This window comes from Danio aesculapii, chromosome 7 (assembly GCF_903798145.1).
Source record: "Danio aesculapii chromosome 7, fDanAes4.1, whole genome shotgun sequence".
Taxonomy (NCBI): Eukaryota; Metazoa; Chordata; class Actinopteri; order Cypriniformes; family Danionidae; genus Danio; species Danio aesculapii.
Genome location: NC_079441.1, coordinates 11,112,936 through 11,130,135, shown reverse-complemented (window position 1 = coordinate 11,130,135; position 17,200 = coordinate 11,112,936). Strand labels below are relative to the sequence as shown.

Below are 17,200 nucleotides of genomic sequence, written 5' to 3'. Positions count from 1 at the left end.
ACACATTGCTATTTTCTAGGCCAAAGCTCTGGCTTTCTAAATAAAAATCCTGGCTTGGTAGTTCAAAATTCCTACTAACACAACATTTATGACTTATAGCTTAAAGTTTAGACTTTAAATACAATATGAAAATTCACTTTTATAAGACACTGGAACAAAGAAATATGCAAGTTCATTTCTGCCATATAAGAAAAAACATTTCACAGCGAATACCTAAAATTTTATATAATTACTAAAAGGTCTTTTATTTACAAAAAATAATTAAGTTATTGTTAAAAAACAGAAGGCATTAAGTAGATTATGTACAACACAGTTTTGATTATGTGGATGATTTAGAGACATATACAGAAATATCAGTGTTCAGCTATGGAGAAATGTGTTTTATTTCTTCAGATAATGTAGTTCTACCAAGAATCTTAGTAGAATCAACCAACAACAGCAAACGCTCTAAAATCAACACACTTTGTGAAATTGGTGCATTGAGCGAAATAAAATAAAACAAAATGAAAAAATAAAAATTAACTAGCTAATAAAATAAAGTAAAATAAAACAAAACAAAACAAAACAAAACCAAATAAAATAAAATAAAATAAAATAAAATAAAATAAAATAAAATAAAATAAAATAAAATAAAATAAAATAAAATAAAATAAAATAAAACAAAATGAAATAAAATTAAATAAAATTAAAAAATGAAATAAAATAAAACACAATAAAATAAAACAAAACGAAATGAAATAAAATAAAAATTAACTAGCTAATAAAATAAAAAAATATATAATAATAAAATAAAATAAAATAAAGTAAAATAAAACAAAACGAAATAAAATTAAATAAAATTAAAAAATGAAATAAAATAAAACACAATAAAATAAAACAAAACAAAATTAAATTAAATTAAAAAATGAAATAAAATAAAAACTAACTAGCTAATAAAATAAAAAATATATAATAATAAAATAAAATTAAATAAAATAAAAAAATAAGATCAAATAAAATAAAATAAAAAAATAAGATCAAATAAAATAAAATAAAATAAAGATAAATTAAAATAAAAATTAACTAACAACCTATCTAACAAAAAATAAAATAATTAATAAAATAACATAAAATAAACTAACTAATAAAACAAAATAAGATAAAAACTAACTAACAAAACTAATAAACTTAAATTAAATAAAATCCCTGAACTCCTGCCCATAAGTTGATGTATCAATATTTCCAGCCAGAATCATGTATAGACTCTATATGGAAAGGAATGGGTCTGATAAACCAGGCGTTACCGTTTGTCGGTGGGAGGTGTTTCTGTGTCCGCTGGCGCCTCCTGTAGGTCTGGAAGGTTGGCGAAGTCATCTTGTTCTGCAAGTCCGATGGCAAGAGACAAAACCACCATCTTCCCCTCTCTGACAACAAAAACACACACAATAACACACAAGAGATAAACACGACATTAACTACACTGAAAAAATCAATTATTCAAAGATAATTTCTAAGATTAACTACATTTTTTAAGGTAAGTGATTAAAAATTATTGATATGATACGTTTTTAAGTTTGCTTTAAGGTTTTTTTGTGAAGTCTAACAGTGTTCAAGTACAGAAATTGAACAATCAAATGTAAAATGACATGGTCATCGTTGTATAAATCATTTAAAAATAATATTACAAATCTTAAATTACAAAGGATATGTGAACCTTTCATATTACTCACACATGCTTGTAACCCGAATATATATGAAAGACACTTGTCAGATTTTATTTTAGAGAGCAGGCGTGAAGTTCAGCTGTGTGCTCTTCATTTTCTCTCTGATTCAGACTGCTGTGGTAAAAGCTACTCTGACTATTTACTCAGCAGAGGCACAGTGCGTGTTAGTAGAGGCGTGACGCTTCCTGGTGATGTGGAGCCAATCTGCGAATCACAGCACATTATGTTAGCTGGCCAATCAGAGTCTCTTGAGGGCATGAACTAGGAAATATGTCATTCTCATGTTAGCAGAGTAACTGTATATAATCAAAGTAAGATTTATGAAAAAATAACATGATTTTCTACAAATGAAGCATGAGCACACATTGCTTTGCATCTTATAAACACAACCAAGCCTTAAAAATACTATCTGGACCACCATTTTAAAACAAAAGCACACATACTGTAATGTAACTGCAGCTTAAACTCTGCTTGTATTTGTGAAAGACCTACATGCATGCAAAAAAAGTAAAACCACTTGAAAGTGTGAAATGTAACATTAAGAAAGCAGTACATTTATTTGTGGGGCTCCTTCATCTTTTTAACTACAGTTTTAATTATCTTCAGATGCCATTAATCAGCTGATTTAATGAGGATCGGTGAAGGAATGGTCAGACTGACACACACAAGACGTTTTGCCTTTGGCTGTGACAGGTTCAGTGTTGAGCAAGAGCACATTAAACCCACACACTCTCGTTTATCGATTACATGAGACTGAAACAACAGCTTTACAAGGGCTGTAAATGGCCTTTACGAGAGGCTGAGCTCAGATTCACAGCAGGTCTTGAACATGACCATTCACTTGCCTCTCTGATTTCATCTGCGTTTCATCCAACACTGTGTGAAAAATTCAGCTGCTAAAGGTTAAATCCAAACATATAGTTGGAGTCAGGATTATTAGCCTCCCTGTATATTTGCGTTTAACGGAGAGAAGATTTTTTTCAACACATTTTTAAACATAATAGTTTTAATAACTCATCTCTAATAACTGATTTATTTCATCTTTGCCGTGATGACAGTAAATAGTATTAGATATTTTTCAGGATACTAGTATTTCTGCTTAAAGTGACATTTAAAGGCTTAACTAGGTTAATTAGGTTAACTAGGCAGGTTAGGGTAATTAGGCAAGTTATTGTATAACGATGGTTTGTTCTGTAGGCTATCGTAAATAAATATTGTTTAAGGGGGCTAATAATTTTGACCTAATTTATTTTTTATTAAAAACTGCTTTTATTCTAGCCGAAATAAAACAAATAATACTTTCTCCAGAAGAAAAAATATTATAGGAAATACTGTGAAAAATTCCTTGCTCTGTTAAACATGATTTGAGAAATATTTAAAAAAGAAAATAAAAATTCACAGGAGGGCGAATCATTTTGACTTAAACTTTATATTTGATTTTATATTATATTTTATGTTTTATATTTAATGATATTTATATTGATTTACTTCAAGTTGTCATATTTTTAGGTTTGTTTTTACATAATATTTTTAATATAAAATAATAAATTGCACTACATCCATCTTTAACCCTTTGATTGCCCCTCTACCAAATGGTACACCATGTTTTTACAGTTTTAAATAATGACTGTTAAAGTCATTTAAAGAATGATTGTTTTAAATAATGGCTTACACACACAGATTACCAAAAATAAATAAATAAATAAATAAATAAATCAAACAAACAATCCTGTTGGACAACTACACTTTATTTTGGTTTTATTGTAAAAAAAACAAAAACAAAAAACATATTAAATTAAAATCTGAAATATTTTATGGCATACTTAAAAAAAATGTAAATATTTTGATTATTATTTTTTTAAATAAATTGGTCTGACACTTCATATTTTCAGATTTTTCATAGTATACAGTTGAAGTCAGAATTATTAGCCCCCCTTTGAATTTTTTTTCTTTTTTAAATATTTCCCAAATGATGTTTAACAGAGTAAGGACATTTTCACAGTATGTCTGATAATATTTTAAATTTAGTTTTTAATTTTTTAAAAACCATTTTAAGGTCAAAATTATTAGCCCTTTAAGCGAATTTCTTTTTCGACTGTCTACAGAACGAAACATTATTATACACTAACCTGCCTAGTTAACCTAATTAACCTAGTTAAGTCTTTAAATGTCACTTTAAGCTGAATAGAAGTGTCTTGAAAAAATATCTAGTCAAATATTATTTACTGTCATCATGGCAAAGATAAAATAAATCAGTTATTAGAAATGAGTTATTAAAGCTATTGTGTTTAGAAATGGGTTGAGAAAATATTCTCTCCGTTAAACAGAAATTTGGGAAAAAAATAAACAAGGCGGTTAATAATTCAGGGGGGCTAATAATTCTGACTTGAACTGTATGTATTAAGCCCGGTACTTTTACCATAAACCAGCATATCAACCATTCGGTAGAGGCTGATACTTTAGAAATTATGGGATGTGTTGAAAAAAATGCATTGAGTGTGTTAACTAGCAACATTTCTTAGAGTTAAGAAATGCAATCCAAACATTTTTTTTTCTTGGTGGAGTAGTTAAAGGGTTAAATAAATTATTGAATTACACAAAACATTATTTGTGCACTTACTATTTGTGTTATAAACATTACATAAATATGTAATATTGGTGATATTTTAAGTAACTTGTTTAAGTTTTTATTTTACATTTCATAGTATACGTAACATTTTATTTTGCGACAATTTTAATAAATATTTTTCTTGCAACATAAAATGATTTTAAATTTTCTAAATATATTTTTCAAGTTTTAGATATTTAATTAGGCTGCAAAATGTTGTTTGATGTGATCTTTTTAAAACAAAAAAAATACATTTTGAAGCAACGAAATTTAAAAAATCATTGATAATCTTTTTTTGGTGACATTTTTAAATGTTACATTACAATATAAAAGTTGAAAATGCTTTAGTGTTTTAAATAGATTGTATTTGTTTAGATTTTAAGTTGATTTAATTTAAATTGCTTTCATTTTAAGATAATAGGTTTTTATTTATAACCCCATTTCCTTTGCAAAAAAATATAAATAAATAAATAATGTTAAAATTTGCAACCATTTTTAATTCATTCATTTATTTTCTTTCGGCTTAGTCCCTAATTAATCAAGGGTTGCACCATTCTTTATCCAACATAAAAAACCTTGTAAATTTTTTTCATTTCTTTTTTAAGATTGTCTATAGGGATGCTCTGACCAGGATTTTTGCAGCCGATACAGTGTACAGATTCCTTGTCATGGTGATCGGCTGATAACGAGTACCGATTCTGATGCTTCAAGCTTTATAATGCATAAAGCACATTTTCAGTACATGTATGACAGTTAAGTGGAGACCTCGCCTTACCCCAGAGAATAAATTAAAGTTGTTGCATATAATACCTTATATAACCATTTAGTGGACATGTAATGGTCAGAGGCAACTTTACAGAACAAAATAGATAAAACAGATTAAAATATTGGCAAGAAAAATCACTAAGAAAGCAATTTGGAAACTTTTACCATAAGGAGTTAAAATGCACATCTATAAATCCTTTACTTCTTTACTAAAAGGAAATAGGTCCATAAACTACATCTTATTTCAATACATATATCATAATAAGTTATATTATTAAATATTCAATATTTCCCTAATATTTCCAGCCAGGATTTATTGAGCCAGGATATTGTTGAAAACACATAACATTCAGTTCTGGTATGTAAAAAGATTTCAGTTCTCATGTGTCTTCTGCTTGTAAACTCGTAAACAAACAATTGTGATCGGTTTATGAGATCGGTCAGATTAGCAAGTACCGATCGAGTCATGAAATGTTATTATCGGCCGATACCGATCTCTGGCCGATCGATCGGAGCATCTGTAATTGTTTAATCATGAACCTTTTCTAGTTTTCATTCAGCAATGCTTTTTTAAATAATCTTTTATTTGTTGCTACATAAAATCCACCTCTTATTTGTTTTATTATTATTTATTTATATATATTTGATGCTTTTTGTTATCAAGGCAATTTATTAAAACAATAAAAATGCATTTAAACTTTTTCAAATGTATCATTATTATTTTATTATTATTATTGATTTATTTATTTAAAATATATATGTTTTTAATTTAGTTTTATTAATACTTGGATTTTTTTTCTTAAAAAAAACTGAATGGCAAGCCTCTCCCTCATCTCCAGTCACAGAATCTATTTCTTTTTCCATTCACTTGTTATTGTGTGTTTAAATCAATAAAGGCAGCAGTGCTTCAGTCCACTAGAGTAAACCTGAGCTTCACAGCACAAATCTCTCTCTCGTCCCCTGAGCAGCGCACGCTTAATTGCCTGTCAGACAATCATCATATCAGAGAATTAGAGCTTACACACACTTACACAATCCTGCTGAGAGAGAGAGAGAGAGAGAGATTACTGACAGAGTGCTGGAAGATTAAAACACACATGGAAACACACATTCATCTTTCACCTCTGTTTACAGTATTTTAGGATGATTGTGAAAGCTTAAAAACTATTAGTGGCGAGTACAAACTGAAGCAATAATACTTTTTAAAAAGGTTAAAGTACCATTCACTTTTATTTGGGTGTCTTATGAGTCTAGATTGCAGCTCATGTTGTATTTTAGCAATTGAATTACAGTCAGCTTAATGATGTGTGTCCTGTTAAATGTTACACGTTTGTCAATAGTACTGATTGAGCTCCTTATTGAATCCATTTGCATCAATATCGGATATAAATTTGACGAATTATTATAATAAAATTGAAACGACATAAGAAACACTAAATTAAGCATGAGATTTTGATGTACAAAGATGTTGCATATAACAAAAAACAAGAAATTATTTATATATATATTTCTTTTCTTCTTTCTTTCTTTCTTTCTTTCTTTCTTTCTTTCTTTTTTTAAATGCTTGGCAGAATTCAAATGAGCCATTTTAATCTAGATTAATTCCAAGATTACAGTGAGATTAATCTAGATTAAAAAACATTCTCTATGCCCACTTATAATATATATATATATATATATATATATATATATATATATATATATATATATATATATATATATATATATATATATATATATATATGTGTGTGTGTGTGTGTGTGTGTGTGTGTTTTACTTTATTTTGCAACATTTTTAACTTTTTTTATTATTTTTTATTATTTTTATTTTATTTTTATTTTATTTTTTGGATATTTAGTCAAAACTTAATAACTAAACATCCTCAGTAATTACCATGGTAATATTTACAAGAAATGATATTACTTCTCAACTCAAATGCAAAAGTTTAAAAACTCAAAACTAAAACAAACAGTGAGGTTATAATGTCAGTCTGTCTGAGACGCCGACAGGTTAAGCACAACTTGTTCTCTTCTGTTCCCTCCATATCAATGACAGAAAGCCTAAACTAAAGCACAAATGGCAGGTTTCCTGTGATTGAATGTAAATGATACTCTCTTAGACACGGTGCCTCTCTCTACTTCATGACAGTTAATCAGTAGTAATGATGATGAAGACAGCAGATCAATGTAGAGTTAATCCAACAGCACACTTACACTGACTGATACACAAACATGGACACACACACACACTCAAACATTCGCATTCACACACAGACACACACACACATGCACGCACGCACGCACACACACACACACTCACACATGAACACTTGACAAGATACACATGCACATATTCACAACCACACACACACGGTCACATAAACACTTGACAAGATACACGTGCACATATACACATCCACACATACACATCCACGCACGCAAGCACGCACGCACGCACGCACGCACGCACGCACGCACGCACGCACGCACGCACACACACACACACACACACACACACAGACAAACAGAGACAGACACACATGAACACTTGACAAGATACACCTGCACATATACACAACCACACACACACAGACACACACACACACACTATAAACCGCCTCGTTTGCGCAGTAGGCAGCGCGTCAGTCTCATAATCTGAAGGTCGTGAGTTTGAGCCTCACACGGGGCAAGATCGTATCTTTCAGGGCTTCTGGTAGTACCTAGAATAGCAAAGTCGAGTAAAGGAGGTCGAGCCTTCTCATTTATAGCTCCTAAACTCTGGAATAGCCTTCCTGATAACGTCCGAGGCTCAGACACACTCTCCCAATTCAAAACTAGATTAAAGACCTATCTGTTCAGTAAAGCATACACTTAGTGCACCACTTAGGGGGCTTCCAGACAGGTTCTGCATCTTGTTGATTTACACTGTGAACATCAGCTACGCTAATTATTTTCTTTATTCTCCATTTCCACCTGGGGATACTCTTCCCGAGGCCCTCAGACTATGCAGAGTCACTGATTCGATCCAAGACCAACGACGAGATGATCCCAAGGTTTCCATATCCTGGACCTGGCCGAATCCTGAGCAGCTACTGTGATGGTCATGGAGGAGTGGAGAACATGAGACTGATTCCTGTGACGCTCCAGAGACAGACGAGTCTTCGCTGAGGCCTCCGCCACTGAGACTGCAGCTCTGCACAAGACGTTTGGCCAGCGGAGAAATTAAAATGGTCGTGTCCAACTGAGCCTGGTTTCTCTCAAGGTTTTTTTTCTTCACTTCCGCCATTAGTGAAGTTTTTTTTCCCTCTCCGCTGTCATCACTGGCTTGCATGGTTCAGGATCTGTAGAGCTGCGCATCGTTGGATTTGCTCTTCAGTATTTGGACTCTCAGTAGTGATTATCAAACCACACTGAACTGAGCTAAACTGAACTGAACTTAAACACTACAAACTGAATTACACTGTTCCTATTTACTGTGACCTTTTATGTGAAGCTGCTTTGACACAATCTACATTGTATAAGCGCTATACAAATAAAGGTGAATTGAATTGAATTGAATAAACACTTAACAAGATACACATGCACACACACACACAAGCAAACACAATGCACACAATGACCTATAGAGATTGTAATTTGCTGAATGACCTCGCCACACACTCAAACAATCTTCTGTGTAGGACGGACACACACACACACACCCACACAGAGCTGAAACTGTACACACTGTGAGTTCCTAGAAAAGCTTCAGTTTCTTCTCTACTCCTGTCTATCATTGTGTCTCTTTTCTTTGTCAGGAAGGATACTCACACACACTTTGGCTTTCAGGACAGATATGGGATATTTGATTTAGGCTTTAGCCCTTAAGAACTGAAACTCTCATCCTTGTATTGGATCAGCTCTTTTAATAATAGCCTTTACTGCACCACATTGGCAAATTGATTGTTGAGTTATTTGGCTTTTGACTTGTGTGGTGAGAAAGAATGGAGGAATGCTGCTACAAAGAAACAAAATGCCATACCAAAACAAACAACCATGCAAACAAACAAACAACACAACCGGGGTAGTCCAATTAATTGAACAAATGACTCTTATAAAGCAGTTCTGTTAATGAATGGATCAAAAACAAATGAGTTTCAATTAGTCTGACAAATTAATTGTTGAATTGAGTTGAAAACATGTTAATATGATGATGTAAAGTCTGTCATTTCCAGCCCGATCTCACAAGAACTATTTAATGCATTGTCAGAAAAGAGGCTAATTTATATGATTTTACTCATATGAATTCATTTTTAACCCTCAGGGGTCTAAGGTGATTACGAAGCCCCTAAGATGTTTTGATATGCCCTGACATTTGTGCTTATTTGAGCTACTGATTACCTAGAATTGGCCAACATGTATTTTTTTGTATTCAGCACAAACTGTGCTACAATAATATGTGAGAAATATTGATGTACATGCTTGAGTTTTTTTAGAAATTCATTTTTTACATGGTTAGTAGGTTTTAGAGAAAAAAATATATATGAAATAAGGTCCAAAAACCACACTGAATGTGCCTGAACACGACTTTTGAGTAACCAGTTTTGTAGACTAGAATATTTACTTCACAATTACGTAAAAAAACTATTTTGTTCTCTTATTCAAAGAAAACATTACAATGATTTAAATTTTGTAAAGTCTGTTTTGGGTCAGCTCAGCTGTATGTGTGAGTATCAATGGTCATGAATTATTCACAGCTGGAGAGACAAAAGACACTCCCCCACTGGCTAATGTTCACCCATAAAGTTCTTTTCGCCGTTATCAGGAGAAGACACCTTAAACTGCATTTGACCCCTAAGGGTTAAAAAGAGGCTTGCACCCAAACTACACCCCTGACCACACAATTTATTTGGGGATGAGCAATTTGTACTAAAATGTACAAAAGAAATCGTACAAATTAATATGAATTAGCCACTAAATCAAAAAGTTATGAATTGCCCTGATATTGCTTTATAAAATCTGAGCCAGCAGTGTCAAACAAAACTGCTAAAATTGCTCTGTCATTGGTCAAACAAACCAGTGCTGTTATTGTTAACAAACAAAACTATTTTAAATTTTTTTTAAAATTGAAATAAATCTTATACATACTGTGTACAAGATAAAAAATTTAGAATGTTAAATGCTTACAAATGTTAATCTTAAATCTAAACTTCAGCTGGCTATTAGCTAAACAAATGAGTTTATTCTGATGCTCATTTATAAAACAACTAAATTATAGCCATAATGTGTGGATAATACAGTGTGTAAAAATATTTATGTAAATGTAAGCAATATATTTGTAAAATGAATTAAAATAATGAATATTTTAACAACCATCCATGCCTTGCCAATTTAAAAATGTTTTACAAAATTACTGAATACAGATAAATTCATTCGACAGTTTTCCAGAAAGAGAAGTTGTAACGATACCAGTAAAATCCCAGAATTTATCTCTGTGTGAACTGTGCATTTTCCCAGTGTTGGGTTGTGGCTGGAGGAGCATCCGCTGTGTAGAACATACGCTGGATAAGTTGGCGGTTTATTCCGCTGTGGCGACCCCTGAATAATAAAGGGACTAAGCCGAAAAGAAAGTGAATAAATGAATGAATGAACTGTGCATTTTGCATTTACTAGTAAAGTTGCTCCTGTAATTTTACAGATACTGTGTGAAAGAGGCTTTTATCTCTTCTACCAGGGAGTCCTGGTCAAAACAGGTGGCAAAGGACAAAGTTACAAATATGTACATATGGTTGAATTGGTAGTTACTATTTTCCATGGGTGTAATGTATTTTAGACAGTAAAAACTGCTTATTATATGGCCCTTCACCACCCATATTCCTAAACCCAACCCTCACAGTAAACCTGAATATGATTCTGAAGCGTTTTAAATTATAAGTACATCAGTCCACGTAAACCACCGTAATACAGTACAACTATATCAAACCCTTGTCATTAAACCACAAAAACCAGTATACACACAATATCTTAACCACTACTGTATATTCCATCTCTGAATAATTTTTTTTTTTTTGGTTGAGCATGTTTATTGTAAATATCCCTCTTTTTTTCCACTCATTAATTAATTAAATAAACTACCTTATTTTACTACTTATGCCAATTTTAACACACACACACACACACACACACACACACACACACACATATATATATATATATATATATATATATATATATATATATATATATATATATATATATATATATATATATATATATATATATATATATATATATATATATATATATATATATATATTAACAGTATTAATTTTAATCACAGAGTGAAAGGTGAAGTTTGTAATTTTGTAAATGTTAAAATTGGCATAAGTATGGCATTGGCATATATATATATATATATATATATATATATATATATATATATATATATATATATATATATATATATATATATATATATATATATATATATTATTTTTTTTTTTTGGTAAAAATCATCTCACTGTTTTGTTCTTGATATGCTTGACTGAAATAAATATACCTCCATTTTATGTAATTTCATGTTTACGCATGTCAGTTTTTGCTTCATGTTTAAATCTATTTGTGTTCAGGTAATAGAATGAATTACTGATACTGAACAGTCCAGGTAATAGAATGAACTGTATAGCTACTCAAATGGTTTGAGGAAATCGATTGCGGCAAACCATTTAAGTTGACTAACTTTATCCATTTGAGTTCAGTCAACTTAAACCATTTGCCGCAATCGTTTTCCTCAAACCGTTTGAGTAGCTACAGTTGTTTGGACTTGATTCGTTTAAGTTAACTGAACTCATACAGATCTGATAACTGAACTTAAAATGTTGCTCATACTCTAAATATTTGATGATATCAACTCAAACTGTATAAGTGTATAAGATTCAACATATATAAGTTTACAGTACTCAAACCATTTGCTTTTAAAACTCAGTTTGCCCCAATCTGTTTCCTAAAACGGTTTGAGTTAACTTAACTTATCGGGTATTACAGTGTATTATCAGTATTAATTAAATTTTGCCTGTATCAAAGCTACATTAAAATATAATGTTCTGCTGACAAAAAATAAGTCATCTAGATCTTAAATAGCCTGAAGATGAATAAATAAACAATAAATGTTCTTCTTTTTGTGAACTGTCCCTTTAAAAAACTAAAAATACATTCAAATTAAATCATATTGATTAGAGTCCCGAATACCGAACCAACTTCATTAGCTTCAGTCATTGTGTGTGCTAGTCAACACAAACACGGATAAACATTTGAAAGGATAAAAATGATCATATGCATTTGTTTTTATTGCAAACCACATCCCCCCCCCATTCTTACACATTCATCGATTATGCAAAGAGGTTTCCCTCCTCTACGACACGGATTGAAAAAATAAAATGGCTTAAAGATAGACACAGATGAATAATCCTCGTCCTCGGGCTCTTCCACCCTGCTGTGTACAGGTGACAGGTGTAGAGCCATGAAGAAGACACTCAAACAGATGGGCAAACAGAGAGAGAGACGGGAGGGCGCAGAGAGAGACGGGACGCAATCAGGCGTGAGTAAGAGACTGAGCACGACAAGAAACAAAGAGACACAAGCAGGCAACAGAGCGAAAGAGAAGTCATGAATCAAGCATGACCAGGAAAAGGACAGCATACAATCAGATGAGCTCTAAAAACACACACTGCTGTTGGTGGCTTCATTCACTGCTGGTTTGTATTATCAAAAAACTGAAGATTACAAATCACGTGAAGCAAACTGTAGTGATTTTAGAAAATTTTGAGATTACATGATTATTCTGGACCACCCAGAAAAGAAGACTAAGAAATACTATATATTTTTAAAGTATGCAGTTTAGGTAATCTAATCAGATTACTTTACGATTACTTTTAGATTACTTTTAACATGGTTATCATGTAAAGATGAATATCGTTACTGATAATATCGTTACTAATATCGGACTGATAAAAATACAACGTCAAATATAGTAATTCTTTTCAAATTATGCTGTTTAGGTAATCTAATCAGACTACTTTTCGATTACTTTTAGATAAATTTTCACCCAACACAGTTATCATGTAGATGTGAATACGTTTTACATTATCACGTAAAAGTGAATATGGTGACTCACTGATAAGAATGCAAAGACAAATTATTACAGTAGGTTTTCCAGATTATGCTGTTTAGGTATGCTAATAAGACTACTTTTAGATTAATTTTCACCTAGCACGGTTATCATGTAAATGTCAATACGGTTACGTACTGATAAAAACACAAAGAAAAATAAATATTGTCATTTTTCCAAATTATGCAGTTTAGGCAATCTTATCTAACTACTTTTGGATTACTTTTAGATTACTTTTTGCATTATCATGTAAAAGTGAATATGGTTACTCAATAATATGAATACAAAGAAAAATTATTACAGTAGATTTTCCAGATTATACAGTTTAGGTAATCTAATCAGACTACTTTTGGATTACTTTTAAATTACTTTTGACCTAACACGGTTATCAGTGTGAATATGGATATGCACTGATAAAGATGCAAAGAAAAATAAGTAGTTTTTCCAAATTATGCAGTTTAGGTAATTCAATCAGATTAATTTTGAATTAAATTTAGATTACTTTTCACCTAACATGGTTATCAATGTGAATATGGATATGCACTGATAAAAATATGAAGAAAAATAAATATAGCAGCTTTTCCAGATTATGCAGTTTAGGTAATCTAATCAGACTACTTTTGGATCACTTTTACGTGATTATGCGAATAGTAATCTAAATGTATTCCAAAAGTAACCTAATTAGATTACCTAAACTGCATAATCTGGAAAACCTACTGTAATAATTTGTCTTTGCATTCTTATCAGTGAGTATATATAATATGGTGACTCACTGATAAGAATGCAAAGACAAATTATTACAGTAGGATTTCCAGATTATACTGTATAGGTAGTCTAATTAGGTTACTTTTGGGTTACTTTTAGAGTACTTTTCACCCAACACGTTTATCAATGTGAATATAGAAACGCATTGATAAAAATATAAAGAAAATAATTATAGTAGATTTTCCAGATTATGCAGTTTAGGTAATCTCATTAGACTACTTTTGGATTACCTTTAGATTACTTTTCACCTAACATGGTTATTATGTAAATGCAAATATGGTTACGCACTCATAAAAATACAATGGCAAATAAATATATAGTCGTTTTTCCAAACTATGCAGTTTAGGTATTTAGACTACTTTTAGATTACTTTTTACCTAATGCCTCATTTATACTAGCAGCAACTTTGTAGCTGCCTGTCACTCTGGGTGGCGACCTGCTTCAAACACAGGTCTCTGTAAGTCTATACAGCACGAATACAACCGGCCTCTGAGCGAGCAGAGAGAGGATCAAGTGGGCACTACTGGTGCTCCTATTGGCTGTTGCTCAAGAAAGTCGCTCTTCATTTGCATAAAGTTTTAGGATTCTCAACTTTGATGCGTCACTCGACTCGCCCACTTGGTCGCCAATGGTAGCTGTCGCTCTCATAGATGGAAGTTGGCAGAAGTCGCTCGTGATTGAGGCTTAACACAGTTATCATGTGAATGTGAATATGGTTATGCTCAGATAAAAATACAAAGAAAAAATTATATAATTAATATTAATAAATAATTAATATAATATATTTTTTCAAATATTGCAGTTTAAGTAATCTAATCAGACTACTTTTGGATTACTTTTGAATTATTTCTCACCTAACATGGTTATCAATGTAGATGTGAATACGGTTACGCACTGATAAAAATACAAAGTAAAAAAAATGTCTTATTTTCAAATTATGCAGTTTAGGTAATCTAATCTAACTACTTTTGGATTACTTTTAGATTACTTTTCACCTAACATGATTATCATGTATATGTGAATATGGTTAAGCACTCCTAACCACAATGACACCTCTTGTACATTGCCTAATTATCTTTTGGGAGTGTAATTTCCAGTAAAACAAAAAAAAGTGAAAAAAAAAATGTGTTGGTTTAGTAAATTCAACTTTAGGTCAGACTTTACCAGGGGTATGAATAATTTCGGTCTTGAATGTACTGTACATACACTGCATGTTGGGCAGTTTTTTGCTTCCACATCGTGCATTTAAAATCCTTTAATGAATGGTAAACCTTTGCTTATCCGTTACATTTAAGTCAATGCCAACCTTCTTCAAAATATCTTTTTTTGTGTGTTCAACGGGAAAAAAACATCAAACTAGTTTGAAACAAGTAAAAGGTGATTAAGTGATGGCACAGTTTTCATTTTCCTCTATATCTTTTCTGGTTTAAATCAATCTTTTCAGCAGCGTAAACATAACTGGATGCAGTGATGTGAGGGTATCCTTGACATGAATATTACAAGGATTGACTAGAGGGCAAAAACATCAGTTACATTAAGAATTCATTAAGTTACCACGAAAGAAAAAATAAAGCGACTAGGTGTAGCAACCCTCCAGTTTTTCAGACAGACACGAAGATAAGAGAAAACAAGAGAAGAGATGGTAAACTTTAACACAGATAGCATGAAAAAGGTAAAAAAGGATTTTGTATTGTAGGCCAGCTGAGTAATTCACTGCTATCTAAAAAAATAAATTTAGCTTTTTATACATATTCTTGCTGCATTTGTGAAGCTTTTCCATAAAATCCAGAGCCTGATCCAACATGGACAACATTAGTTTGACGTCCAACAACAACGTCAAATGACATTGATATTGATATTTGGTTGATTTTAAGTTGTGTTAGAAAGTGACCAAAATCCAGCATCGAGCCAACATCTTAAACCATATTGATGTAAAAAACAGACATTTATTCATCAGGTATGGCAACCAAAATCCAACAACTGATAGAAGTCATAGTCGTAACATCCACACAACGTCAAGATGTAACATCATTAGATGTTAATATTTGGATGATTTTAGGTTGGACGTTGGACATTGACGTCGGCCTGACGTTGGGTTTTGATGTCAACCCGATTTTCATTTTCAAACAAAATGTGACATCCCCACAACATTGAGGTACAGCATCAATTTGATGTCATGTTAGCATCTTGTGCCTGCTGGGTGTTCAAGGCCATTTCGGTCATCATAAACATTCATCATCTTCTCATCAGTGACATGCATCTAAACAGTCTCTGGGTCAAACCGTATAAGATTTTGGACACTTTTAATGTTTCCAGTTTGCTGTGATTATAAATCACCCATGTCTGGAGGTAGTTGATTATTATTCACCTTCTATGTGCGATTTGATTGGACAGGAATCACAGGACTGATTTTTCAAATTCTCATAGACAACAAAAAAATAAAGCAATGACTGCAGGTTGAAGGAAAATAGTCAAGTAAAACTGCAGATACAGCACTAAAAATGTACTCAAGGGAAAGTAAAAGTGCACATTTATAATACTACTCAGTAAAGTACAATTTCTGAGAAAAAATACTCAATTACAGTAATTTGAGTCTTTGTCTTTTGTTACTTTACACCACTGACTACGACGACTTCCACCACTGAGAAACCCAGAAATGTGAAAAGGGTCCATCGCATAAATGAGCGCACTTCAGCATTACAGAATAAGATCAACATAATTGTAGTTCCATTTGACACCACTAGGTTTTGGTGTAGTGGGTAAAAACATAAGAACAAATAAAACAGGATAAGTTGGCGTTTGATACTTACAGGAATGACTTGACGTCCATGCCTCTGGTCCGGATCTGTCCCATCATATGGTCCCAGCTTCCGGGATTGGAACGTGATCGCGCCCCTCCGCCCGACCTGTAGCGGGTCGCCCCTGCCCCAGCCGGGCTACCACGCACCCCCCGCGGGCCCCCCCGGTGGCCCCCACCCCCGGGCCCAGTATGAAGTTGGCCCAGGCTTTGGGAGGTGGCTGGGGGGTCGTTGGGGCCTGGCGGGGGCTGGTGGGTAAGGGGCTGCTGGAGGCTCTGCTGCCTGACCAGGGGCCTGGGGCGGGCTGCTGAGGACGGGATGTGCTCCAAGGTGGAGGTGGTGGAAAGAGAGGGGTCCCCAAAACTGGCACCATATCATACGACAGGGGCCAAGTTGTGGGGCAAGGCGAAAAACGA

At 32.5% G+C, this 17,200-nt stretch overlaps 1 protein-coding gene and 1 non-coding gene across 2 annotated transcripts in view; one reads left to right on the top strand and one right to left on the bottom strand.

Annotated features, from left to right (window-relative positions):
* syt7b (synaptotagmin VIIb) overlaps positions 1 to 16,897 on the bottom strand; it is a 99,070-nt gene extending 82,173 nt beyond the window's left edge. The window contains exons 1-2 of the mRNA XM_056461035.1: positions 16,797 to 16,897; positions 1,284 to 1,403 (exon numbers count right to left, since the gene is read on the bottom strand). Coding sequence (XP_056317010.1) covers positions 1,284 to 1,403; positions 16,797 to 16,843 — 167 coding nt within the window. The 5' untranslated portion in view covers positions 16,844 to 16,897. The remainder of the gene's footprint in view (positions 1 to 1,283; positions 1,404 to 16,796) is intronic.
* Positions 7,692 to 7,764, top strand: trnam-cau (transfer RNA methionine (anticodon CAU)). The gene has a single exon. It is a non-coding gene; the product is annotated as a tRNA-Met (tRNA).
* Positions 16,898 to 17,200: the final 303 nt, after the last annotated feature.